Consider the following 27,619-nt stretch of genomic DNA (forward strand, 5'->3'; position numbering starts at 1 on the left):
CCAGTCCTGGCTGGGATGCTGTCCTGCCTAGAAGGGCGCCCCTTGAGACAAGAATGGAGGTAGGACTGCCGTGGGGAGGGAATGTGGATCCCTTCAATAAACCTCGCAGGGGTGGGCATAGAGTGCAGCCTGGGGTCCCCTCCTGAGGATGTGGAGGTGGGACCGGAGTTCCTGGAGAAGACTGAGAGAAGGATTATTCCTAGGTTTGGGGGTCCTGGCTAGGGCAGCGCCTCCTGCTGGCAAGAGTCTGGACCTGGGGCAGTTGCTGCCGCCTGGAGGGTGTGTGCTGCCACCCGGCAGGGAAGCCCAGGGGGGCGCTGCAGCGTGCAGGAAGGAGTCGCTTCGTTTTGCCTCGTCCTTTTTTACTCAGAACTGAGACCCGCGGCGCCAGAACCGGCCAGAGAGGTGACCTGAGATTCCCTGGGTATGGGCGCGTTTCAGCCAGGCTGTCTCCAAATGAATCCTGCAGGAAGCAAAGGGTCCGCGCCTGAGCGGGCCACATGGGCTTGTCTCCCCACCAACCCCAAGGGTGCGCCTTGAGGCGTGGGCACCGACCACGAGTCTTTTTCCTTTTTAGTCCTTTCCTCAGCCGAGGTCGGGTCCCGGCCACCGCAGGAACCGTGCGCTTTTCTTCCTGGGGTGTGGCGCTGGAGGCTGGGTGTACGGAGCAGGGGTCGGGGGCGAACAGAACCTTCCGCCTGGAGCTCGGGCGCGGGGGCAGCCTTTGAACGACTCCCGCCTGTCTGCCTACTGCGGCCGGAGGTCCAGTCCCTACCCTTCTTCCTAGGGCGAAGGTTGTGGAAGATGCGGAGGGGGAGGGGAAGAAAGGGAGGGCCAGAAATGGGGATGGAAAGACTGTGGCGACGGGGAACAGGGATCGGGATCGCGGAAAGGAAAGACGGAAGTGGAGAGAGACTATACTAAAGGCGAAGGGAAAGCAAGACTGACAGAGGCTGCGAGGAAGGGAAAGGGAGGGAGGAGAAAAGGGGAGGAACCTGGAGCCAGCAAAGGGAGCGGGCGGCGGAGCCCAGCGGGCGTGGGGCGAGGCCAGGCGTGCAGGCGGGAGCCAGTGTGCAGAGCAGCGGCCGGTCCTGCTCCTGCCTCGGAGCCCCTGGCCCGGGGGAGGGGGAGAGGCCGTTAGCCCGGTCTATGTCTTTTTCTGACTCCAGTGCAACCTTCCTGCTGAACGAGGTAACCGTGTGTGGGGGGGAGCTCCCCAGTGGGTGGGTGGAGAGCTCTGCTCCAAGCTAACAAGGCCGGCATTTAGGGGAGACTGCAGAATGGGGAGGGAGGGAATCGGAGGTGAAGACGAGGATGGAAGGGGGCACTGGCTAGCCGCTCTCCGACTGGGACTGGGATGGGAGGGGAGAACTGACTGGGGAGCCAGAACTGGTGCTAGATGAAAAGGGCTGTGCCAAGCTTCTAGTGGTACCTGTCTCTGAATTCCCTGGGGCCAGCCTAACAACTGCCTGTGCTAGACCTTCACCTGGTCCGAAACTCCAAGCTCTTGCCTCAGTTTCCCTCTTTCAGTGCCCAGGGACTGCGATCTGCCCGACTTCCTGGAACACTTGGAGGTTAGAATGTATTTTAGAGACTCCTAAGATCTCTTAACTCCCTAAGCATGTTATTTAAGCTTTTGTTCTTAAGTCCCTCTAGAGGTGTGACTGAACTGGCATGAGTAGGCAGGTGTTGGTGAGGCAAAAAATGAAAGAGGCATTGGGTAGCAACCCAGAGATTGGGGCGGAGGCACCTATGAAGCACCTGCAGGACCCAGGGGAGGAACCCAGGAATGAGGAAATAAGAGAACCCATGGGGGGGGGGTGGCATGGCAACTCATGCCTCAGGAGCAGACCTAGGCAACATTGTCCCAGAAGGAGATAAAGACAAGTAGATGTGAGAGGAAGAAGTGCTGTTGATGGCACATCTGTTGTTACCTACTGTCCCAGTGCCTGTTGTGGGCCAGGAGAGGCTCAAAAGGAGAGGCTAAGAGAAAAAGATTCAGACATGGGAGAACCACATCCTAGGAGAAGAGCTCTTTGAGGCTCTTTTTCACACCTCTCTCCTTGCTGGAGGAAGACAAGGAATTGAGATAAGATAAAAGAGGAGGATACAAAGAATGCCAAGGAACTGGGAAAGGGCATCAAAGTGTGAAGACAGTCTGAAAACTTCCAATACAGCCACGGGGCCTCCAACAAAGTTTTGTGCCAATTCCAGCAGGAGAAAGATACTGAGCAAAGCTGCACTGGTCCACCCACGTGGGTAGGAAGACTAGGACTGTCTTAAGATAAGGTCCCTTCTCTCTTTTCTTGCCAAGGAAACAGGAAAAAGTGATCCAGGTGGGAAGCCAGTGGTTTTGAGAGGTCTTCTCTTCCATGGACTGTGCCTTTTGTCATAGATTTCATCAAACCCTTTCAAATTTTGGCTTTCTGATTTCCCTCTGGCCCAGGAGAGTAAAGAGATGAGCAAGTTGCTTAACTCACTCTCCTGGGAATGAGAAATTGGGAATGGAAAAGGGCTTAGTTTAGGAGCAAGAGCATAGACAAAAGTGTGTGATCCAAGTGTAACTCACGTGTATCTCACATCTTTCTCTTGGGGCATCCAGGTGGGTATTCAAAATTTAAAGCAATAATTTTGCTTATATGAAAAAAAAAGTGGTAGATCTTTGAGAGAAGTTTATTCAGAACAAGAGATGCTACTCTTTCAAATCTCAGTGCTCCTTTAAAGACTAAGTGGTGCAAGGCTGGGGATTTAGCTCAGTAACTCAAGCACTTACCTGGTAAGCGGGAGGTCATGAGTTCATCCTGGTACAAAAAAAAAAAAAATTAAAGTGGTGCAGATAGTGGTGGTTCTGAGGTTAGAACAGGATACTGCCCACCTCACCCCCTAACCTTTCAAAGAGGGAGACTTGCTGCCCTTTTCCCCTTCCAACTCCAATGTTCCTGGATCCCACCTTCCGTTCCACCTAGAATTACACACACACACACACACACACACACACACACACACACTCTTCCACCCTCTAGTTTCTTCTCCCTTTATGTTAATCTAAAACACCCATGTTCTGTCCAGATCCCACGGAAGGCTTTAGCAATGTCTGACAACCCTTGGCAGGGAACCTCCATCCTGGCCAAACTCAGATGCAATCTGTACGTGCAACAGGTGCGGGAAGGCCTAACCAACTCACTGAAACTTACCCCCTTCTCAAGGGCAGGGTGACAGCGACCTTTGCTGCAGCCCAGCACTAGGGGGCCGGGCACCTGTTGGGCTCTTTTCACGGCGTTGGCTTGGGGTCGTCAAACCCCTACTTCCCCAGTTCTACTGCGAGGTTTGCTTTCGGAGTCGCCAGGGCACAAACGCGCCGCCCTCTCACCTGGGGCCCCCTGTCGGCCTCCCGCCTCCGCTGCCCCTCATTTTCCAGTCTACCCCTACTTCCTCCATCTCCCTCCATCCCTCCCGACACCCTCCTCGCCCCGCCGGTCGCGGTCCTGCAGCCGCGCGCCCCCACCCTCCCCTGCGCGAGCCCTTTGTTTCTCGGCGGAGTAGTTCCTGGGTTGCCGAGCGTCTCCGGCTCCGCAGCTCGCCTCGCCCCGCCTCCTCACTGCCAGGACCCGCCCCGCCCGCAGCCTCTCCTCCCTTCCTCCCCGCCACCCCTGCCCCGGAGGTGCCGGGGACCCACCTTCCCCCGCCGGTCCGCTGGCTCCCGGGCCGCGCGGCCCCCGCCACCCCCGCCGTCCCCGGAGGGGGTCAGGTGGGCGGGCACTATTGTTGTGGGAGCCGGCGCCAGATTCCTCGGCGGCGCTCGGGGTGGGATCGGCAGGGTTTGGGGGGTGGGGAGGGGGAGCAGTGATTTGAGCTCGGAGCAGCTGGTCCTCGCGGCTAGCTCGCTCTTTCGCACTCCCTCGCTCTCCGCCGCCGCCCGCAGGGCTGCCGGGCTCGGTGGCATCTCGGGCGCGGCCCGCTGTCCTCGCCTCTGCCTCCGGGCCGCTCCCGCCCCCGGCGCCGCGCGCCTCCCCCCACCCGGACTCCCCCATGTATGACGACTCCTACGTGCCCGGGTTTGAGGACTCGGAGGCGGTGAGTGCCCACGGAAGGGTGGGGGTGGGGTAGTTGGGGTGACAACCACCACTGCCTTCAACCCTTCCCCCAGTTCAGGACTTTGCAAAACGCCTCCGTGGCGGGGCAGGGCGCACAGCAGGGCGCACTAGGAAAAGGCTCCACGCTGCTCTCGACCTGGACCCAGGGGCGGGGTATGTGCCCGGAGGAGACAGTGTTGGGGGAAGGCTCGAGCAGGTGGCCCCGGACACCTAGGACAGAGGCAGAGGGAGAAAGGGCTGGAGGCTGCGGGCTCCGAGGTTGTGGAGAAGGAATACGAAATGTGTGGAGTTCCAAATTCTGGGTATATAGGGTCTGAACACAACATCTGGGGAAAACCTGGCACTTCTGGGGAGGGGGACACTCCGGACCTGCACATCAAGTAAACGACAAATTGGGGAGCTGGGAGAACATCAGAAAGTCAGGTAATAGCCTCTTCAGACAGAAGCATAAAACTTGAGCCCCTTTATTCCTTTCTCCGCTGTCCCCCATCTCTGTGTATTGGCCTGTCTCCTGCCCTCCCTCCCCCAAGCCCAGTTTCTCTCCTAGCTAAAACCTGGGCACCCTGCACATGGGTGGGCCATCTGACTGAGGTTGTCCATTCCCCAGCCTCTTGCAGAGCCTTTCTCAGAGCAGTGGGAGTCCTGAGCTGCTCAGCATGAAGGGCCTGGAGGTGAGGCCAGAGGAGCTAAGGGCCTGGGGATGGAGAGGAAGCGCTTTGCTCCGAGAACCAGGCAACCGATAAATATTTAATTCTCCTCTTTGCTTTTATCTCCTGACCCACTGAGACAAATCAGATCATTAGGCAGTGATTTCAGGAGCTCAGAGAGAAGGGAAGATGCCTGGAAAGATGGGGAGCAACCCCTTGGAGCTGCTGCCCTTTCTCAGACATCACACAAGAAGGCCTCATCCCACAGGGAGAGGACCACTAGATGGCTTGTAAGGGCCTGGAGAGGTGTGGAGGGTATATACATCCCAGGTCCGGAAGTACTATGGGGTCAAGTCTTCTCCCATCTTGGCTAGATGAGTGCTGGGGTGTAGAACAGACAGCTGTCAGTCCTTCCCAGGGACTGAGCTCCTTCTGGGCCCAATCTTCCAAGGCCCCTCTAGGGCTAATTACATCACAGCTAGAGCAGATGATTTTCAAGGCTCTGGTGGGCACCTCTTTCTGGCAGTTGAAGGGACAGCTGGCCTAGCCCAGGGTGCCAAGGTGAGCTTGAGAACAAGCGTCTCTGTGGGATTGCAGGGCCCTAGGAGGTTCTTCCTTCCCTGGTGAGAAGGCAAGGGCTGACACGTGGATGAGTTTTGAGATGCTGACCCGATGCTCCCTCGCCCTTTCTGGTTCCTGGATCACCCTCCCCCACCTCTTCCTCTTGCCTGGCTCTTTGCTCTCCCTGAGGCCCCCTCTGAAGCAGTAGGAGGGAGATCAGGCTCTAAATAAATCCACCGGCTCATCTCCCTCCTCTCCTTCCCCCATGCCAGGCAAGAGAGGAGCTGTAGCCTGCCCACACACTCACCAGGCAAGGGGGGCACCACCAGGGCACTATGCCAAGTCTGGCAGCTCCCAAGTATTGAGCTTCTGGCTGTTTTGGCATAGCAGGGGAAGGGGAGCTAAGACTCCAGAATAAATTTGCCAGGGCAGCCCTGACCTCAAATGATACCAGAACACCAGAATGGTGAACCCCAAGGACTTGGGAATCATGAAAAGGGGGTTCCATTCCCAGTACAACTCATTGAATATTGAGGTTTTTCTCTCATTCCTTTCCTAGGGTGAGAAGCTAACTACCCAGACAGCCCAGGCAGAGCATGAACATCACTAAATTAGGCTGAGCATGTGGGCAGCAGAGAGCACCAAGCTGGGCATCTAGGCGGATTCTGATGTAACAGAGCAAGTGGTCACCCTGCCTTGCGGCTTATCTCCTGTCCTGTTGCCTCTACCCCCTCAGCCACCTGTGTCCCACAGAAATAGCTCTGTGTCCTTAGAACCCAAGAAAGAAGGTCCCCTTGCCCTGTGCAGAGGTTCTTTCTGGGGTTCAGCCTCTCTTTGTCCTCCAGGAAGCCTCATCTTGTTCTCAGGGGAGATGGAGAGAAGCAGACAGCTGTCACTCATGTAAAGTGAAAGCCATCCCACCCTCCATCCAGGCCTGCTGCAGACATTGCCTTTTGCTTAGGCTCTGAGCCCGGGCTGACTCTGAGCTGAGCAGCCCCCTTGCCCAAGGCAGGAGGGTGTGGAGGGCAACAGGTGTATGATTTTACCTTCTCCACTACGAGTCTTGCTTTGTTGTCCTCTGTAAGTGGTCACACTCGCTGGACTTGAGAGAATGTACCTCTACACATACTCCTTTATCTAGGCTCTTACCTTTTCTCTGCCACTGACATCTCAGAATTGAGAAAAGTAACTCTTTTGGCTTCTTCCAATAAAGAAGGGAAGCTGGGGCACAAAAGATTCCCCTTTCCCTTAACTGAGGGGAAAACTCAGATATCCTTTTAGCCACTTACTTAGAGTCCAGCTTCCATTATGTGTTTGGTCATCTGTCTTATGGCCTTGAAGGTTAACTCTATAACTCTTCAAATGCACCCCTATCACCCAAACGCCCTTCATGTGGGCAGGAGACATAGACCGTCCTTACTCATGTTGCCCAAAACCCGCTCCCCATATCCCCAGGGTCCTATACCTCTGTTAGGTTGCCTGGCAGCAGCATGGCCTTTCTCCAGGGCCTGTTATCCCTTGGGCCTGGGAAGGGAGTGGGGAGATGTAGGCTGAATGGGAGGCGAAGCCCAGCTTCACCTGTGCCAGGGGCAGAGCGTCATGTTGCCCTCATTGTCTGTGACTTATTTGCTGCACAAACCCGGCCACTTGCCCTAGGAGATGTAGGAGAAAAAAAATGTACAGATTGGAGAAAGTAAAGGGTGGGTAACTTCCAAGAGTTGTCAGTCAGCTTTGGGCCCAGGCTTTACCCTTAAAAGACCAGGATTCACCATTTGAGAGCGTCCAAAGCATTGTTGGGTAGGGAAAGTGGGACCTAAGTGGGGAGGTGGTGGCTATATCCTGACACTCAGAACCAACCAGCATTTTTTTTTTTTTTTTTGGTCTGTTTTGCTGTTTTGTTTCATTGCGGTTTTGAGACAGGGTCTTACTGTGTCATTTAGACTGGCCTTAAACTCACTCTATGGCCCAGACTGGCCTCAGATGTGAGGCAGTCCTCCTGTCTCAGCCTCCCAAATTCTGGGATTATAGGACTGCACCACATCTGGTTCATTGCTGTACTTTTGCAGGACATAATAAAGGGATAATGTCAAGGTTGCATTGCAGGCTGGTGTGAATAGGAGAGCTAATGCTTTTGGATTCTCCAATATATCATCTTCAGTATATCTCCTTTCCCTCTGCCTCAGAAGACATGGTAGAAGGGAGAAAAAGGAGGAAAAAGTAAAAATCTCTGCCCACTGGGCATGGTGGTGCACTCCTGTAAGGCCAGCAGGCTGAGGCAGGAAGATCACTGTGAGTTCAAGGCCAGCCTGAACTACACAGGAGAACCTGTCTAAAAAAAAAAATCAAACAAAAACAAAGAAAAAAAACTCAGTTCAAGGCTATGGTATTAACAGGGTTGGGGGTGGGGCAGTGACCCTGATCTTTCCAACATGGATTGTACCAGCCTGTCTGCATCCGAGGGGTATTGGAGCCCTTTTTGGGGGTGCAGGAACATAGAAGTCCAACCTCCTCCTAGAAAATGGAGAGCCCAGAAGTGAGCAGTGTGGGGCTAGAAGGGCGCCTCTATGGTGTCGCACACCTGAGGCCAGGAGTCACAGCCTCTCTCCCATCGCAGGGTTCAGCGGACTCCTACACCAGCCGCCCATCTCTGGACTCAGACGTCTCCCTAGAGGAAGACCGGGAGAGTGCCCGGCGTGAAGTAGAGAGCCAGGCCCAGCAGCAGCTCGAGAGGGCCAAGGTATGTCCTCTGGGCAGGCTAGACGGGCTGTGGGCAGGTTGTCCTTGAATGCAGAAGAGCATAAGTGCTGGGCAGAGGCTCTGGATGACACTGAACTCCCACTGTGGCCTCTGTCCTCCTGATGGGGTGTCAGAGCAGGAAAGGGGTCCTGAGGTGCCTCTCACTTGCACTGATGGTCAAATTCTCCAGCACAAACCTGTGGCATTTGCTGTGAGGACCAATGTCAGCTACTGTGGCGTACTGGACGAGGAGTGCCCAGTCCAGGGCTCAGGAGTCAACTTTGAGGCCAAAGATTTTCTGCACATTAAAGAGGTGATTGGCATGCCCTCCCCACAGCAGCCTCCGGCACATACTTTTCTAGCCCTGCTCTAGATCCCAGTGCCTCTTACTTCAGATCTTTGTCTATGAATAAGAAGTTCCAAACCTCTCCCTTCTGACCCTTACACCTGTGCACCCTGCTACCCAAGACCTGGTCACTCAGAAGGGGTTCCTGCCCTTCTGAGACCTGGCTTGACCTTTAGTTTCCATACCTGTAAAGTGTGAAGTTAGATCAGCTCCCTCTGAGCTCCCCTGTAACAGCTATGCTGCCACACTCTGAAATCCTGTGGCTTAACTTGGCCCCTTCCCTCCAGCACCTCCTGTCCGTTGCCCCACTTCCTCCAACCAGCTCCCCAAGGCCTCCCCAGCTCCTTAATATTGAAGCCAGCTATCTTACCACCCCTTCCTGCTCCACCCCAACCCCAGAAGTACAGCAATGACTGGTGGATCGGGAGGCTAGTGAAAGAGGGCGGGGACATCGCCTTCATCCCCAGCCCCCAGCGCCTGGAGAGCATCCGGCTCAAACAGGAGCAGAAGGCCAGGTGAGAGCAGGACTGTGACTCAGTAAACACACACACACCCCAAACACGTCACTGCACATACCACACATGCATGCATAAGCCCCTGCACAAATACACAGCCAGTGCCAGCACATTGACATCTCACAAGTCTGCAGTCTTTCGCAGACATGCACACATATCCCATATATTCTGCTCTCAAAAAGTAGGTGAGAGCAGAGTGTGGTGGTGCATAGGGAGCACTAGGGAGGCTGAGACAGGCGAATCAGCAGTTCTAGGCCAGCCTAGGCTACTTAGCAAGTTCCAGGTAGCCTGCGCTACAGGGGAGCCACTGTCTCAAAAAAAAAAAAAAAAAAAATCAGAGGCCAGGGATTTAGCTCAGCAACGTAAGCATCTACCTGGCAAGCGCAAGGTTGTGAGTTCCATCCCTGAAACCAAAAAAACAATCCAAAAAAAGTGGGTGGGAATTTGTACAACCATTAAATGTACAGAACCTACACAGAGAAACATACCATCTCTCTCCCCCACCCCTCCCTCTCCTTTTCCCCTTCTGCTTCTCTTTCTGTTTTTCCTTCCCTTCCTCCTTCTCTCTTCCTGCCTTTTGCCCACCGATGTCCTCCCTTGCTTCTCAGGAGATCTGGAAACCCTTCTAGCCTGAGTGACATCGGCAACCGACGCTCTCCTCCTCCATCTCTAGGTAGCCTCCCCCAGAGCGGGTGACTAAGACATGGGCAGGGGCTCTCCACAGTGAACTGCAAGGGAAGGGGCTGGTGGAGGGATATGAAAAGCTGGGAGTGGCCTAGTGCTCCTCTGGGGAAGGGACACCATGCCTCCAGGGCCTTTTCCCTTCACCAACTTTAATCTTTTATTTCCTTTTCCAAAAAGCCAAGCAGAAGCAAAAGCAGGTGAGTCAAGAAAGGGACTTGGGCTGGGGGGCTCATGGCTCTTGGCTCTTAGCCCTGGGGAACTTTTCTAGGTAGTCATTGTTAGTGGGACAGATCAGAGGGGAGGGAACCCAGAACTTCTGACCTCCTTACCCCCTAAATCAGGTGTAAGGCAGGCACCAGGGCCATGAATTTTATGCCCTGTTCATTTTGCAGGCAGAACATGTCCCTCCATATGATGTGGTGCCCTCCATGCGGCCTGTGGTGCTGGTAGGGCCCTCTCTAAAAGGTTATGAGGTGAGATAAGATCCTTGACCCCCCAAAAACCACCCTTGTCCAGCCACCACAGAGACAACGGGAGGAGTATTCTCCCCATCAGGGTCTGGAGGGTGGAGGGGTGGACCCTAGGCCATGCACCAGGACATTGCCTCTCTCCAGGGTCCTTGGTTAGTGCTGCCCCCCTCCTCAGGTCACAGACATGATGCAGAAGGCGCTCTTCGACTTCCTTAAACACCGGTTTGATGGCAGGTAAGCTGGCGTGGAGTGGTCTCAGAACCCAAGCTCACAACTCATGTCCACATGCCTGAGGCAAGTCTCCTCTATAGGCCTAGTTAGGGAGCTGGATAAAGTGAGGCTGAGACTTAAATGCCAGCTGTGACTGTCCACCCCTCACCCCAGGATCTCCATCACCCGAGTCACAGCTGATCTCTCCCTGGCAAAGCGATCTGTGCTGAACAACCCCAGCAAGAGAACCATCATTGAGCGCTCCTCAGCCCGCTCCAGCATTGGTGAGGAACCTCTTCTCCTGCTTCTCTGCCCACACCGGCACCACTACCTTTTCCCTTCCCCACCTCCTTGTGTTTCTGCCCCTCTCCTCGGCCAGCCCCAGGATCTTCAAGAGCCCATCCCCACCTCCTCCATTCCCTGGCCCTCTTGCCTGGCCAGGCTTCTAGTTCCTTCCTGTCCACCCTTGGGGCCCCTCAGAGCCATGGGAGTAAGCAGTAGGTGGAGCCCCTGTTGAGCACTGCCACTCCCCCTCCTTAGCTGAAGTGCAGAGTGAAATTGAGCGTATATTCGAGCTGGCCAAATCCCTGCAGCTAGTAGTACTGGATGCGGACACCATCAACCACCCAGCACAGCTGGCCAAGACCTCACTGGCCCCCATCATCGTCTTTGTCAAAGTGTCCTCCCCCAAGGTAAGTTAGCTGGGTGGTGGGGGAGGCCTCAGAGCTGCCCACTAGAATGTGGCACACCTGCGCCAGGGCATCAGTTTCCTTTTTTTTTGCTGCCTCTTATACCTGCTACTGACCCTGCATCACAAGTGAGTGACATGCCCAGTTCTTTCCAGGCCCATCTCTGCCTCTCCTCCTCAGGTACTGCAGCGGCTCATTCGCTCCAGGGGGAAGTCCCAGATGAAGCACCTGACTGTGCAGATGATGGCGTATGATAAGTTGGTTCAGTGCCCTCCAGTGAGTGCCTGGCTCAGCTGCTTTTGTGCCTCTTCTTTCAGGGCCATGGGAGAGGAGAGATGGGTGGGAGCTTCTGCCAAGAGGAAGCCAACATTCTCCCTTCACCCTCCTTCCCCAGGAGTCATTTGATGTAATTCTAGATGAGAACCAGTTAGAGGATGCCTGTGAGCACCTGGCCGAATACCTAGAGGTTTACTGGCGGGCCACCCACCATCCAGCCCCTGGTCCTGGACTTCTGGGCCCGCCCAGTGCCATCCCTGGACTTCAGGTACCTTTCCCAGTGGGTATAGGTATGCAAGCTAAGCCAGCCAAACAAAGCAAGATTCCTTTCCTTGTCCAGAAGAACGTCCTTGGTCTGCAGTTTAGCAGGCTGGGGAGCGGTTGAGTTCTGTGTAGAGAGCTGGTAGACCTGGGCAAAGAGCTTCTGACTGCAGAGTGAATCAGTGAATTGGTAATCAGAGACTGGCTTTCTAGGCATCAAGAGAGACATCTCCAAACCCTTCTCCCAGTCAGTATTGAAGACAGAGCCTGAATATGTAGGAGTCAAGAGCTCCAGTTTTCTGTGTCGACCAAGAATGTTCTAGCATGCTTCTCCCTCACATTTATTTCCCATACTTGGCAACTAAGAGGGAAACTGAGAGCTGAGAGGAAAGAACCCCCTACCATGTCAGAGGTGGGAGGGAAGCAAAGGCCAGCTCGGTGCTTCTTAACCAAGAGCTGTTATGTGCCACCTAGAACCAGCAACTGCTGGGAGAGCGAGGCGAGGAGCATTCACCACTGGAGCGGGACAGCTTGATGCCCTCAGATGAGGCCAGCGAGAGCTCCCGCCAGGCCTGGACAGGATCTTCACAGCGTAGCTCCCGCCACCTGGAAGAGGACTACACAGATACCTACCAGGACCTGTACCAGCCTCACCGCCAACACACCTCGGGGCTGCCCAGTGCTAATGGGCATGATCCCCAAGACCGGCTCCTAGCCCAGGACTCAGAGCACAACCACAATGACCGGAACTGGCAGCGCAACCGGCCTTGGCCCAAGGATAGCTACTGATAGCATCCTGTTGCCCTGCCCTGGCAAGCACTGGCATAACTGGCTGGGACACCCACTGCAGGCTGGTTGGAGTTAGACTGGCATTAGGCTGCCACTACACTCAGCGCCCACAATCCCCTGTCCAGCCCCAGCTCCAGGGCTGCCTGTGGTCCCAAGGTTCTGGGAGCAGCAGGGGAACCCTTACCTCCTGGGCACAGTGACCCCCTAGACTCCATTCCAGGTACTAGCTGTGTTTTGCGCCCCTGGCATCTTTCTCGCCTCCTGCACAAGATGCTGCCCCATTGGGCAGTGCTCTCAGGCCAGGATCTCCTTAGCAGGGGTCTTCCCATTAGACTCAGGGAAGGAATCCCTGAGTAGCTGGAGATGGGGGTGTGGACACCATGGCATGAGGAAGAAACAAGGTTCCTGAGCAGGCACAAGTCCTAACAGTCAAGGGGCTCAGGGCTTGTGTTTTGGGGTTTGAGGGCCTCTGCTTACCTCACTTCCATACATCAGTAATAAGACAATCAAAGCCCAACAGGGTGGCACTCCACCTGTGTGCTGGTGTGGGCCACCCACTGGAGCAGCAGGAAGGTGAGGCTGGGCCAAAAAGACCCCAGCTGCAGGGCTTGGAGGGAAGGGCCCTCCTTACCCAGCCAGCAAGCTTAGCATCTGACAGGACCAGGGACTCAGAGCATGGTCACGCTAAGGGGCACAGGAGCCATCCTGCACTGGGAATTTAGGAAGATGGAAGGTTTCGTTGCCTATCCTTTTGCCCTTGCATCCTGTCACTTCTGTTCTTGTCCTTCATGCCTCCTGAAGATAGAAGCCCTAGACTTTGCCCCCTAACTCACTGCTGCTTGTTAGGTTAGGGATAAATAGGGAGACGTAGGACATAGTGGACAGCCCCAAGGCCTTGTCTACCTGGCTACCCTTGCCTTATGGCTCTAGCGTGTGACCTACAGAGCATGTTCCACAAGACCCTGCCCCACCTCAATGTCATCACCAATAAAACACCATGCACCGTCCCTCAGGTGTTTGTTCCGTGTCTATAAGCTCAGGTCCCTCCCTGCGTGGCCCAAATCTGGTGGAAGTAAAGAAATATTCTGGCCTTTCCTTTCTCCAAGGATCCACTGAGAGAAATGGGAAAGGGGCAGAGCAGTGGGGGTTGCTGTATTCCCAGGCACTCCTTCCTCATGCTCAAATGTCCGGAGGGAGACACTGGGCTGCACAGAAGGGACTTAGTCTGAGTGGTACAATAGCCACAGCTTTCTACTGGCCTCACCTTGAACTAGAGTCCCTAGAAACAGCTGCAACTTGAATTCTGCACACTAGTCCAGCTCTGAGGGGCAAGGAAGAACATGTGAGCTGTGGGGGAAGGATGCAGCCTTCTTGCAACCTAACTCAGCTGGGTCCAGCTTCCCATGCCTCAAGAACTCGTGCCCACTCCTCCTTCACTGTCCCCTCCACGGAGCAAGGTACCCAGCGAAGGTCCTGAGGTAAGCTGTCAGGCACATGGTGATATAATAGGTGAGTGGGTCCATCTCACTTGCCCAAATTAACAATTTTCCTCTCTCACCCTTGCACAAAGCTCCCTAGAGGGTGTTTAGACCAGGACCCTAAGTTCCACGAGACCAGAGCAGGAGCAGGGAGATGCATTATGATCCCACTGCCATGGCTTTTCAATCTCCCCTCGGGCACTGCCTTCAAGCTTAGTCTATCCTGAAGCCTTAGGCTTCTCTCTCAGACTTTCAGGTCCCCAACCAGTCCACTGCGCCCAGTGTTCTCCCTCCTGTCCTTTGGGATGCTGGAGGGAACCTGGGAAATGAGCTTAGCTAGAACTACACGCAATCTTAATATTCATTATTTATTCTCAGAACATATAAACTCATCTTCTCAGAGAATAGAAAACAGAAATTTCACTCGGTGACTTAAAGATGGATATAGACAGCTCACCCTGTCCCCATATCTACTAAAAAATCCCCTGGGGGAGGGATGCCTAGAGTGCACAGCACCCTTTGGCACAGGCCATGCACACTCCTGAGGGCTCTCGTCTTGTTTTATATTCCAAATGGGAAAACGGCTGTCGAAATGAGAGTCCAAAGTCCACAATCCTCACAGTACCAGATCCCGGATCCCCTAGGTCATCCAGGGCTACGGTGCAGCATACACACACTTATGCCATCAAGCCAGTACTGAAGAAGGTCCCTTCCAGGCAGGTGTCTGTTCAGTCTGGGGTAGTACCACCAGCTGCCCCCTTCCCTGGCAAGAGCTGACAGCCCAGTACAATCTTAATGTCACGCCCAAATGGCAGAATGGCCACAATCCGATGATTTGCTCTTGTTGTCCCCTATGGCATCTTTCTGTCCTTTTGCAGTCTCACACTCAAGCCTCCAGATCTGAGGGCCAAGGCCAGGAAGACTTGCTGTTTTCTAAGTCCCAATAACCCAAGAGAGAACCTGGAAAGAGGAGAGTTTTGAGGAGCAGGCATCAGGCAGCATCAGAGCATGCCTTAAACCCACAGGAGCGCTGCTTCAGGCGAAGATGGTCTCCTCCCGGCGCTTTTTGGTGAGGATGGTGCCTGGCTTGTGCTGGGCATCTGGGTGGTTGGCTAGCTCTGGGGGGCAGGAAGACACTGGGCTCTCCAGGATGGCTTGCTTCAGCTCATAGAACACAGCAGAGTCCTCTTTGGTGAGGAAGGTGATGGCCACACCACTCTTGCCTGCTCGTCCTGTGCGGCCAATGCGGTGGATATAATCTGGGGAACAGGAAGAATGTTACTGGGGACCACTCTAGAGACCTTGATAAGTGGTACCTAAAGCATCCACTCCTAAAGGTATCTTCCTCCCCACTGCATCTCTATGGGCAGGAAACCCACCTCCCACTGCCTGCATCTGATGCACCTGCCCCTCTCCACTACTGACTGCAATCGCCCCATTCTCCTAACTCTGAGGACAGAAGTACTAGCCTATGTGCTGGGACAAAAACCCAGATAAGCATAAAGGGCAGAGGCTCTTCTCATCAGGATATTCACCTCTAAGTGGGCAATACGGGCTCCTCATTACAGCACCCTGACTGAGCAGCAGCGTGTAAGGAGCTGCACCTGACTGGACTGAAACCACCTTCCCCAAAACTTACCTTCAATATTTTTGGCCATATCATAGTTGACAACCATAGATACATCCTGAATGTCGATACCACGACCAGCCACATCTGTAGCCACCAAAATATCCTTGGCACCAGCCTTGAGGTTGGACAGTGCAAACTCTCGCTGTTCCTGGCCTTTTCCACCATGCAGTGTACAAGCGTTATACTGCAGGAAGAACAGTAAGGTGAAGGCACAGCAAAAGGGCACAGGAAGATATAAAAGGAAAGGCGTTATGAAGAGTTGAGGGGAGCAGCAGGTGAATACAGAGAAAAAGCCAAGAATGAGTGCAACTGAAAGAGGAGAGAAGCTGGGTATGGTGGTGCATGCCTGTAATCCCAGCCCTGGGGAAGCTGAGGCAGGAGGATCGCTGCAAATTCAAGACCAGCCTGGGCTACAAAGTGAGTTCAAGGCCAGGCTGTACTGCATAGTGAGACGCTGTCTCAAAAAGGAAAAAAAAAAAAAAAAAAAAAAAAAGCGAGAATAGGTGAACTGCAGGGATAGAGGAGAGCAGTGTGGGGTGACAGGGACCACAGGGTAAGGTCAAAGGCAAACCACTCCAGGAAATGAGGAGTCTGCCAGATGAGAAGTTCTCTGTAAGATCAGGGCAAAAAGCAGGGATCAAGAAATTTAAGGAAGTCAAAGGGCTGACTCTTCCCTCAAGCACTAGTATCAGTACAGGACATTGGTTATCAACATCTCCCTCCTAATCCCACCATCTTCTTTCCCAGACAGATAAGACAGCCTCAGACCTGGCCCAGTGGTCTTACACACCTTCTTCCTGGCCCTGCCCTACTCAGATGCAGCCCTGAGGCAGCTTGGGCTACACTAGTGGGATGGACAGGCAGTCTTTGCTCTTTCTCCTGATCTCCTCAAACATTTTTCTCCCTTTGGCCCTGACTTGCTGAATCCTGAAAAGGCTAAGGAACAGATGAGAATTAAAAGCAAGGGCCTAGGCTCCTGTAGTTTCAGAAAGCACCACCACAGATGCCACTGACTTCCAGACATACCCCCATCTTCTCCAGGGATTTAGCCAACACATCACAACCCTTCTTCTGGTTGACAAAAATGATGATGGGTGGATCAAAGCCTTGTTCCAAGATTGCCAACAGCTTTTTCCTGAGGAAGACGACAAAAAGGAGATGCATAATACTTCCCTACTCCAAGTGAAATACCCAATTTTGACCTATGCACACCAATAGGTAAAGGGTCTTTAATGCTGGTAAGCACTCCAAAGAAGAAACAGAGGTTCTTCAACATAGTTGAGCAATTGCCCTGCAGCCACCACTTACACTGAAGTCCTTGAAGCTCTTTCCCCTCCACCTCATTTCCCCAGCTCAGCTGCTCCCTTACCTCTTCTCTGACTCAGACATGAGGAACACCTTCTGTTCCACACGCTCATGAGGCTTGCCTGCAGAGCCAATGTATACCACAGCAGGTCGCCGAAGATAGCTCCGGGCCAGACGTTCTACCGCTGGCGGCATGGTGGCCGTGAACATGACTGTCTGTGAAAACAGGAGGCTCAGCCCTGGGCCCAGGCAGACACAATCACGTATCTACTCTCACAGCAGCCACTCAGCCCAGGCTAAAGAATATCAAGTGAGTCCTGCTGAAAGGCTATCACCTCAGAAAACAGTATCCTCTGCCTTCCCATTTTCACCCATTGGCTATTTTTTTGTTTTGTTTTTTGTCTTTTTCGTTTTTATCGGTACCAGGGATCGAACTCGCGACTGCCTGCTTGCAAGGCAGGCACTTATGCCGCTGAGCTAAATCCCCAGCCCCTCACCCATTGGCTATTTACACCTTATGATGACAGTAAGAGCCAAGTCTGCTAGCTGTGGGCCAAGTAGTAGCACAGTTTTTTGGCATTATTTTTCCAAGGCTAATCTAATGGCTCCATCCTTAGGGCTGATAGAGGGCTGTACCTAGGTATACCTTATCATTCTCTGCACCCACCTAAGGCAAGAAGGGCCTGAGACCTGGTTTGCCAACGTGCCCACACTTTCCCAGCCCAGGAAACCATCCTTACTTGTCGGTATTTATGCTTTCCTGACTCAAAGTTAGCCAACATCTTTTCAGGGTCCTCAGCCTCATCTGTGTCTGGCTTCTGGTTGCTGACAGGCATGTGCTCCAGAATCTTCTGGACATCTGGCTCAAAGCCCATGTCAATCATCCTATCTGCCTCATCCAGAACCACGTAGGTACAGCGGCTTAGCACCAAGTAGCGGTTTTCCAGCACATCAATCAGACGCCCTGGGGTAGCGATCACAATCTGTGGAGTAAAGTGGAATCATACACAGCCCCAGTAGGAGCACCCTTTTCTCCATAAACTCCTCACACACTTGGGCAACTGACTTCCGATTCTAAAGAACAGGGACCCCAAACTTCAGTGAGTCAGATGTTCCTGAGAGCTGACATGGAATCACTTGCTGCTATGTTAGATTTTTCCAGGAATAAATGGGTCTGAGCAAGACTGAGGAGTTAAAAAGAAGGGGAAAATCCAAATGAATTTCTTAGAAGGGAGAAAAACTAAAAAATTCTGTAGAAGAGATTATATAAAGAAGTCTTCAGAAGACTCAAGGTCTAAAGTAAAATTTCTAAAGGCTCTCATCCCTTTTTCTAAGAAAATGCAGAAGCAATGACATGGTTTGGCAGAGAAATCAGAACACAGGCTTTGACTATGAAACCTCAGCTCTGCCAATTACCAGTTCTGTGTGTAAGTTCAGGCCAAGTTATTAACATGAGCCTCAGCTTCATCCATAAAATGCATACATATTTCCTACTCTTACATGGTTAATGTGAGAATCAACGAATGAATGTGTGTGTGTGTGTATCCCTGAGGCATCATCTGGGGCCTTTTTAAAAAACAAAACAAAACAAAACAAAACAAAAACAGGGTCTTACTATGCAGCTCACTTTGCGGTCCAGACTAGTCTCAAACTTGCAACAATCCTCCTGCCTAAGCCTCCTGAGTATTGGGATTATAGGCATGAACCACCATGCCTGGCTCTGGACCTTTCTTCATTTTATTGCACATCTATTCCAGGAGCTAGAAACAAATCCCCAAGACAGAAAGACTTCCCAAACAGCAGATGGCTGCTGGCTGTGAATACAAACCTCACAACCCATGCGCAGTCTGAAGCCCTGGTCTTCTCTGGAGATGCCACCAATAACAGCTACAGTGCGGATGCCTAATGGTTTCCCAAACTTGATGGTCTCTTCCTCAATCTGCTGAGCCAACTCACGAGTGGGAGCCAGAATGATAGCGTAAGGGCCCTGGTCTGACTCTTCAATCCTATGGTAAACAGGGTGTCCCACAACTTCATAAGCTTTGGACCATAAACAGGAGCAAGACAAAGTCACTCTTAAGGATAGTCATGGGAATGGGAAGGCTTAGCAATTCCATGTAAAAATCAGAGACTTCAGGATAACAAATTTCTCTAGGGACTAATTCTTGCCAGCCACAAAATCATCCACTTCTTTGATTTTTTCCAGGGCTGAATGGGATAATCCAATTATCTCTTAACACCCAACACAAAATAAGGAAGCTTTTGATTATAAACTTAAAAAACAAAGGGGCTGGGGATTTAGCTCAGCGGCATAAGTACCTGCCTTGCAAGCAGGCGGTTGTGAGTTCGATCCCCAGTACCGGAAAAAAAAAAAAAAACTTAAAAAACAAATATCAGGTGGTGAGGATTTTGGCTTAGTAGCAGAGTACTTGATTGGTATGCATGAGGCCCTGTATTCAATCCCTAGCACTATAAAAAAAAAACCCACAATGCTCTGCTGTGTTCACTTTTCCTCCCTAGCTATACCCTCTCATCTTGATTGAGGTGGCACTGACCCTACCTGTCAATTTTGGGAAGTGTAGTGATCCACACCAGCAATGGGATAAGAAAGGCTGCTGTCTTGCCACTGCCAGTCTCAGCCACACCAATGATGTCACGATTCTGTAGTCCAATGGGAATTGCCTGACGCTGGATAGGTGTTGGCTCCTGCAGTAACCCAGAGAAAGAACAATGAGTACCTGGCTACTGCTAATGCAGTGTGCACACATGCCAGCTTAATGTACTTGGGAGGTCTACAGGAAAGGAGGCACAAGAAGAAACACAATTCCCCAGAGTTGAATAACATTAACAGGTAGAGAAGGCATCAAATAGTCAAGGAACAAAGTTCTTTTTTTTTTTTTTTTTTTGTCTTTTTCATTTTTTATCGGTACCAGGGATCGAACTTACGACTGCCTGCTTGCAAGGCAGGTGCTTATGCCGCTGAACTAAATCCCCAGCCCTGGAACAAAGTTCTTATTCCCAAACTAAATTTGGATCCTAGAATGAACACAGCAGGTCTCCTAAATTAATCTGTCCCTCCTTACCTTATAGCCACACTTATCAATGACCTCCAATATATGTGGAGGCAGAGAAGAGTCTTTCCAGGACCGGATAGGATTGGGGATCTTGCCACCTTTGGTGGTGATACTGTAGTCCTCACGGAAGATCCGCCAGTCCCTGTCTGTCATCTCATCTAACTTCTTCTGGGACCAATGACGATCATCCCAGCGCTGCTTAGCTTCCTTCTTACGAAGTTTTCGAAGTCTTGCCCTGAAGCAGGTTAAGGATTAAATCGAATCAAGACCTTCCAGTCCTTTCTGCAGAGACTCTGGACTTTGCCCAATTACCCTGGATCCCAACCACTCACTCCTCCTGTTCCTTTTCTTCTAAAGTTCTTCTCTTCTCCATTAGGTCTCCATAGAAACGTGACTGCTCTCGTTTCTGCTGCTTTAGGTCAATGCCTGCAATGAAGCCTCGCCCCAACAACTGCACCTGGTGCCGTTCTTTGTACCTGGGTTTGAGACAGGAAAGAGAGAGCTGTTACAGCTGTTACAGCAGCAGACAGGAAGAGGAGACTGGCAACATGCACCATTTTTTCTTCTCGGCCAGTGTCTTTCCTCTCCCGAGCACTGAACATTAGGTTACCAATTTCCCGTCCTAGCTTGTCTTACTTGTCCTACCCCTGCTGCTGGTAGCTCTTTCTAGAGCTGCCCAGAGTGAAAGACCCAGCACTCAGGCCCAGAGCCACTCACAGAGGGTTGTAGTCAATGGATGTGTCTTCCGATGCATCCCACTCAAAGACAAACTTTCGGTCATTAAGATGCCTTGTTCGGCGCCGCTTTTTGATACCACCCAGGTAACGCTCCTGCCTCGGAAGACAGCACAAAGTCCATCAACCTCAGGGTTGGTGAAATTGTTAAATTTCTAACTCCTAGTACCTCAAATCCTACATGTAGAGACCACAATGACCAAAGGCGTCATTTTTGTGTGCACACCTTAATAGCATGCAGTTCCTTGCTCTTATCCTTCTCTTCCCGGATCTTCTGCCGTCCTTCCTCATCCTCATTCCCATTGGTCTCCCGCTCCATCCTCTCCCTCCGTTCCCGACGTTCACGTTCTTGCGGGTCTTCTGCAGACCAAACAGAAAAGCTGCAGGAAAGCTCAATGGAAAAAAAAGGGAGCGGGAATGGAAGAAATCTAGATAATGGATTCCAAATGAAGACAAAGAAGCGTAGCTTTATCATACAAGAGAAAAGGAAACCTAACAGAAAGATACTTTTTTCATCACATTTCCACCACCTGTACCTTTTCTAGACTCTGAAGCAAATAGGTTTCTCTTCCTCCTAAGCAACACTATTATCCAAACCCACCCTTTCTACACGGGTAGAAAAACAAACCCAGCATCTTTCTGCCCAAGTCTTGGAACTGTTTCCTTTTCTTCCTTTCCTCCTCAAGCATCTTTTGCCGCTCTTCTACCTCCTGCTGTCGCCGCTTCAAAGCTTCAGCCTCCCGTTCTGCTTTGGAGAGGAATTTGGGCTACAAAACAGACAGGAACTGTGAAAGGATCTGGGAGCAGTGAACAGTCACATCACTGCTAGGGAGACCACAGTGTGCCCCAAAATAGTTGCTCAGGCATTAAACTTGTTGAGGAAAACACAAATAAACCTAGGACCCTGTTATGGGTTGAATTATGCATACTCCTACATCTGCATGTTAAATTTCTAACTCCTAGTACCTCAAGATTTGACAGTATTTGGAGACAGGGCCTTTAAGAAGGCAATGAAGTTAAAATGAGATCATTAGGGTAGACTTTCATCCAGTCTGACTAATGTCCTCATATAAGGAAATTTAGACCCACAGATAGCAGGGGCACATAGTGACAAAGAGACTTCATATGTAGCATATGCAAGCCAAGGAGAGAGGCCTCAGGAGAAATAACACTACTGACTTTGCCTCAGACTTCCAGAACTTTCAGAACTGTGAGGAATAAATAAATTTCTGTTGTTAAAGCCACCCAGTCTATGGTATCTTGTTAGGGTAGGCAGAGCACACTAGTACAGACCCTGAAGTTTACCTTAGCCTCAGCTTCTTCCTCAGCCTTCTTCTTGGCCAGCAGTTCCTCCAAGGATAGTGGCTGAGCCTAAAGATGCAAACAGGACTCAGCACATCTTCAGACCATAAAAGCTTTCTCCTTTGGGATCAACAAAGTAGCACTCAAGTTAGAGAGGAAGACAAAAAATCACTTCTCTCATTTACCTTTGGCTTCTTATCATGGTCATCATCTTCATCCTTTTTAGAGTCTCTGTCCTTTCGAGATTTAAAATCTTTTCCTCGACCGGGAGATAAGCTTTAAGGAAAAGGAACAAGAAAGATCTACATAACTGTACCACCCCAGTACCTGGATGAAGTCCAGGCTGAACCCCAAAAGAGAATGGAAGTTTTTCCATGACTCAACAAGACTGGCCCATGGTCATCCATCATGCTCTAAAGGTCTCCTAGCAGGCATGGTCCCTCTCTGTCTGCTTCAGAACCTAATTATGTCCCTGTCTTGGCCCATTTTAGCTGCATTTCCTTTTCTAAGACTAATCACTTTTGGAAAGTGGGCTTTCACTACTGATGTCAAAAATATTTCCTCTAAATTTTTTTTCCCTCTAGTCAGCAACTGTACACTGAACAAAATTCTAGACTTTATAATACACAATGAACTGAGCCAAAATGACCACCACTATAATAAGCCAAGGAGATACTGCTATCTACAGCCCCATATCCTCTTTCCTTCCCATTAGACCACCAATCCTTCCCCTAACGGTTGTGTGTCCAGTTTCCACGAGAGCTCAGATAGTTCCACTGTGTCTGTTGGGCACATTCTGTCCTTGACCTTAAATTCTAACCTACACATTCAGTGCCTGATAATAACTTTACATAGAACATTTCCAGAAGAAAGAGATGAAGACACTGTGAAATTAAACTACTCTAATAATACACACTGTATATCCTTAGTAGAAATACTGACTGGAAAAAAAAAAAAAAAGAAAGAAAAAATACTGAATGGTATAAAGGGGTTAAAGGATATTTTATAGGTTGTTAATCTTTTCAAACCAATTTCTAAATTCCAAGAACAAGTTGAGCCTCAACTTAGTTGTGACTTTACTAACCATGTCCTTTCAAAAGAAGACACTGTCGTCTAAGAACAGCTGTGTAATTATTATCAACAGGATCTCTAAGAGAAATCAGTTTGCAGCTGAGCCAGCTGCAGAGAGAAAGCGAGGGGAGTGTCTCTACCACCCACCTCCATTCCTTCAGTTACCTGGGTCGTTTACGATCCTTGTCCCTTCGGTGCCCATCTTTATCTCGATCTCGGTCCTTCTTATTCCGATCCCGTTCCTTATCTCGCTCCCGTTCTTTATGCCGTCGTTCTCTAGAAGACAGTAAATTTAAGAAATCATTTGACATTTCCATAGTAGCACTGCAACCACAATCATAAAATGGAGAACATATTTCCCAGGATAAATGAAGGAAAATCCCTCTCTCTCTCTCTTTTTGGTACTGGGAATCAAACTCAGGACCTTGTGCTTGCCAGGCACAAGGCCACTGAGCTATGGTCCTGGCTCAAAGAGGAAATCTTAATATGTCAGAGTTGTACTGCTAAATATTAAGGGCTGGAAGAGACCACGAATAAGTATGTGAATTGGTGAACTTTGATCATCTGGACCCTTATTTCACAACCTCCCTCTCAACTTTTTTTATTTTTGGTTGTTTAGACTTGGTCTCACTTTGTAGTCCAGGCTGAACTTGTACTCACTATGTAGCTAGTCTTGAGCTCACGGTGATCCTCCTGCCTCAGCTGTCTGAGTGCTGGGATTACAGGCATGCACCACCATACCCGGTTCCTCTCAATCTTTAAGAGTTGAGTCACTGAGGAAAACTGAAAACACTCGTAGGTCCAAATGGGATAGAGTGACACTAATTTTTGAAAAGTTGATGCCTAATAGTGCAGGTACTGCATGAACCAAGAAAGAAATTTGAAACGCATTCTCCCTTCTCATATAACAGATACGCAAAGTCATATCACCTCTCTGTAGACTTGGAACGGGAACGGGAGCGAGAGCGGCTACCTCCCCGTCGTCTATCCCTTGACCGATGGCGTTTCCTGTCTTTAGATGGGGAGGACTTCCGATCCCGGTCTCTATCCCGCTCTCTGTCAGGAGTTCGTGATCGCTTCCTTTCTTCCTTGGAAGGTGATGAGTCTCGATCCTTTTTGTCAGCTAGCTCTCCTGCCATCTGTTATAAAAGGAGTATTTACCATATGTAATTCACTAAGTCTCAAAAAGTCCAAGGTAGATATATTAGTATACCCACTTTATAGTTGAGGTAAATGAAGCTATGGTACATAAACTAACTTGCCTGAGGATATACAGGTAGAAAATGGCAGAGTTCCAGCTGTTTGGCTCCAGAGACCCATTTTCACTCACTATACTATACTGTCTCCCTGTGATTCCTTTTTATATTCACCTCTAAATAGGTAAAATGACATACCACATTTTTGTAGTTGGACTGCAAAAGAGCATTAAAAAACACATTAGTGAATGAACAGTAACCTAGCTACTTCTAGAAACATCCTATATTACTTATCTTAGAAGTCTATTAGGTATTAGATTAGCCAGGATTAGTCAACATATACAAAGTTAAAGGAAGATTCTCTTGAGCTCATAAAAAAAGTTCAAAAAACAAAAAAGTCAATTTTTAGACTTAGACTATAATAAGCATCACAGGGAAAACCTGAATTTAAAAGAAAAAACAAACATATTTTTATTCAGATTAAAAGAAATGTACTTTAAAAAAAAATAAAAGTACTTCCCCCCTCCCCCCCATACCGGGAATAGAACCTTGCACTTGCCAGGTACTTGGAACAGACCTTGTGCTTGCTAGGCAGGCCCTTATGCCAATGAGCTATATCCCCAGCCCAAGAAATGTACCTGTAGGTCTGGGGATGTATCTCAGTAATGCAGCACTTACCCAGGTTGCATAAGCCCTGGGTTAAATCCCCAGCACAATGCCTTGTCTCCCCCCCCTCCGGGGGGGGGGGGCCGGCAACATAGATGTGGCTGACTGGCACTGACCCAGGGAAAGGCTGATCAAAATGTATTCAGTGAGGCAGACAGGAGTCAGACTGTGAAAATTTGTTACAGGCTAGGGCAAAGAAACTTGCATTTCAACTTAACTGCAATGGAAAGATCTTAAAAAGGATGTGATGAGATACAATTTTACACTGTAAAAAAAATTACTTTGGGGACTTGTATGAAAACATAGTTTTACATATATAACCACTAAGAATGCTATCACAGTACTGCTGGTTCTCCATACCAATCCATAGTTTCTGCACTTACATATTCAACCAACTATGGATCAAAAAATATCCATATATTCTATCTTGAACATGTAAACTTATTTCCCTGTTATTTCCGGAGCAGTATATAACAACTTATACCGCATTCAGATTGTATTAGGTGTTACACATAAAGCCTCAGATGACTTAAAAGTACACAAGAGGATATGCACAAGTTATACACAAATACTATGCCCCCTGATGTAAAGCACAGGAGCATCTCTGGATTTTGGTGTTTCCAACTAATATTCCTCAGATATTAAGGGACAATTATAAGGCAGAGATGACCATGGCTTATTCTAGGAAAGTGGTAACAGAGATGGACAAAAGTAAAGTTCCAGAGTATATTTTGGAAGCAGAGCTGAAAGGAAAAAAAACAAAAGAGGAGACACAAAGTTCCCTAAAGATATCATTTGAACGATCTATTGGCTTGTGGTACCTATTGGCTGATGAACTAACCAGAAAACAGTAGGGAAGGAAGAGATTTAGAAGAAAACTAAAATCTCAATTTTGACTGGGTTGACTGTGAGATATCAATAGGAAAACCAAGTGTAGACTTCAAGAAAGCAGATGGAAACAAGCTGCAACTGAGAGTCTAGAGACAAAAATTTGAGTCACTAGTACACAGATGGGTGTTAAAAGTTGTAGTGCAACACAGTTAAAGAAGAATATATTAAAAGAGGACCCAGCGCTGAGCTCTAGAACACTAACCTTTGGCGGTCAGGCACAAGAAAAGCCAGAGAAAGACTGGAAAAGAAGCTGCCAAGTGAAAAAAGAATTCTCACAAAAGTAAAGTATACCAAGAGAGAAACCAAAAGCATGTTTCAGGGAGGGAGTGGTCAACTGTGTCAAGTACCATCCAATTAGAAAAAGATGAGGGAGTAAAGAAGAATCTTACACTTGGAAAAATAAAGATTAGAGTGACCTTGACAAGAGTTGTTTCAATGCCATGAAGGCAGTAAAAGACAAGCCTAAGTGGAAGGAGCCTGGCAGAAAATGAGAAGAACAAAAAGTTAGTATATATAGGTACCTTTTATTGTAGATAATTTTGGCCACACAGACTCGCTCTTCAAGCCTCCCTACCTTTGAGTCCCTCTTCTGTTCCTACAGGGCAGATTCTTTTCATTCAGCAAGGTACTCATCAAGTATCATTATATGCAAGGATCAATGCGAGGTGCTGTGTGAGTTACAGAGGAAATCTTGTACACAAGAAGCTTTTAGAACACAGCATATAAGACATGTATCAAGATGAAAGCTCAGATGAAGTACTTCAAAAGTTTAGAGAAGCAGTTTCATTTTTAAAAGTAGATCTGGAAGGTTAAATAGAGGAAGTCGTCTGGAACCTCTAAGTATAAGCAGATTTTGAAGGTGTATAATTGAGGATGCAGAAAAAGGTAATTCTCTTGGAAAGAAATAATACAGGCGGCCCTGAGGCGGGAAAGCACAGACTGATTCCGGGAGTAAAACAGTTAGTTTGGCTGCAGCACCGCCAATACACACAAAAGTAAGGTCTGCAGGGGAATCACAGGCACTGTGCCTACAGGCTCTAGGCCCATAACATAGTCCAGGGATGTGGCCTGTGCCCCCAGCAGGCAACTCTCTCTGGGGCCCGCGCCCCCTCGCTACTGCTTGCTAAAGCTTCCTAGGTTTGTGCCCCTTCCCCAAGGTATTCTTTCCCGCCTCATCCTAGTGGCAGAAGCCACAGCCATGCCCCTATTATGGACCCTCTCTGTAAACTCATGGGAACCGCCCCCACCGCCGGGAACTCACCACCTTGGGTCTGAACCGCCTAACGCGGCCTCAACGTTGCCGAGCAGTCGCCATCTTTCCAGTTTCCTGGTCGCCGAGGTGCACCCTGGCAGAGGAGCACGCTGGGAAGAGGAGTCCCTGGGGCTGCGCTGAGCAGGCCGACAACGAGACCTGGAACTACTAATCCCAGAATGCATAGCCCGACCGCCAGCCGGACCGCGAGACATGCTGGGCAATGTGGTTCGCCGAATGTTTGATTTTAAGGGAGGAAAGTTTTCTGTGGGTCCGCTTCCGCCCCCGTCTTCAGATTGTAGTCTGCTTGTCTTCCTAAAAGCTTCCGTTAATAACCAGCAGTTTATAGTAGAGGAATTTAGGAATTTAGAATAACCCTAGCATAGCCTGTAATCCCAATACCGTGGGAGGCACAGGCAGGATGATCCAATCCAGTCTGGACAGTTTGGGGAGACTTATCTCTAAACAATAAAAAAGGCAGGAGATATAGCTGAGTGCGAAGGCATTGTATGCAATCCCCAGTACCAAAAAAAAGGGGGCAGATAACTCTTAACATACAATTATACTAGCAACTGCAGTAAAACAAATAATTTACCATTAATGGAAAAGCATTTTAACAAAAATTCTGTGCAAGAGATTAACCCTATTTTACAACAGCACAAACTAAAAAATTACAGGCCATGCGTAGTATTTCACAATGACGGTGTGGAAGACTTCATTGTGCGGAAGTACTCTGGCTTTA

General features: G+C 49.9%; 2 protein-coding genes across 4 annotated transcripts; one reads left to right on the forward strand and one right to left on the reverse strand.

Annotated features, from left to right (window-relative positions):
- Positions 1-1,056: 1,056 nt before the first annotated feature.
- Positions 1,057-13,285, forward strand: Cacnb3 (calcium voltage-gated channel auxiliary subunit beta 3). Of its 2 annotated transcripts, none has more exons than XM_003475824.5 (13): positions 1,057-1,191; positions 7,917-8,039; positions 8,229-8,351; positions 8,784-8,899; positions 9,508-9,572; positions 9,761-9,780; positions 9,976-10,056; positions 10,229-10,287; positions 10,438-10,547; positions 10,804-10,955; positions 11,133-11,228; positions 11,347-11,496; positions 11,964-13,285. In XM_003475824.5, the coding sequence occupies exons 1-13, from the start codon at positions 1,150-1,152 to the stop codon at positions 12,276-12,278; spliced, it is 1,452 nt and encodes a 483-aa protein (XP_003475872.1). In that variant the 5' UTR covers positions 1,057-1,149; the 3' UTR covers positions 12,279-13,285. The 2 variants fall into 2 exon arrangements, with proteins under 2 accessions (XP_003475872.1, XP_003475871.1); XM_003475823.5 differs by lacking the exon at positions 1,057-1,191 and adding an exon at positions 3,940-4,074.
- An 825-nt stretch (positions 13,286-14,110) lies between these two features.
- Positions 14,111-27,015, reverse strand: Ddx23 (DEAD-box helicase 23). 2 transcript variants are annotated; one of them, XM_003475821.5, is made up of 17 exons: positions 26,887-27,015; positions 23,803-24,011; positions 23,038-23,148; positions 21,987-22,077; positions 21,805-21,870; positions 21,128-21,266; positions 20,726-20,859; positions 20,483-20,595; positions 20,098-20,241; positions 19,775-20,000; positions 19,252-19,397; positions 18,520-18,697; positions 17,432-17,674; positions 16,756-16,907; positions 16,413-16,521; positions 15,396-15,570; positions 14,111-15,015 (listed from the first exon to the last, which is right to left on the reverse strand). In XM_003475821.5, the coding sequence occupies exons 2-17, from the start codon at positions 24,009-24,011 to the stop codon at positions 14,792-14,794; spliced, it is 2,460 nt and encodes an 819-aa protein (XP_003475869.1). In that variant the 5' UTR covers positions 26,887-27,015; the 3' UTR covers positions 14,111-14,791. The 2 variants fall into 2 exon arrangements, with proteins under 2 accessions (XP_003475869.1, XP_013014864.1); XM_013159410.3 differs by having other exon boundaries at positions 26,890-26,973.
- Between the last annotated feature and the right edge of the window lie 604 nt (positions 27,016-27,619).

The sequence above is a fragment of the Cavia porcellus genome, unplaced genomic scaffold (assembly GCF_034190915.1).
Source record: "Cavia porcellus strain 051 isolate PalLab524CR breed Dunkin Hartley unplaced genomic scaffold, mCavPor4.1 scaffold_8, whole genome shotgun sequence".
Taxonomy (NCBI): Eukaryota; Metazoa; Chordata; class Mammalia; order Rodentia; family Caviidae; genus Cavia; species Cavia porcellus.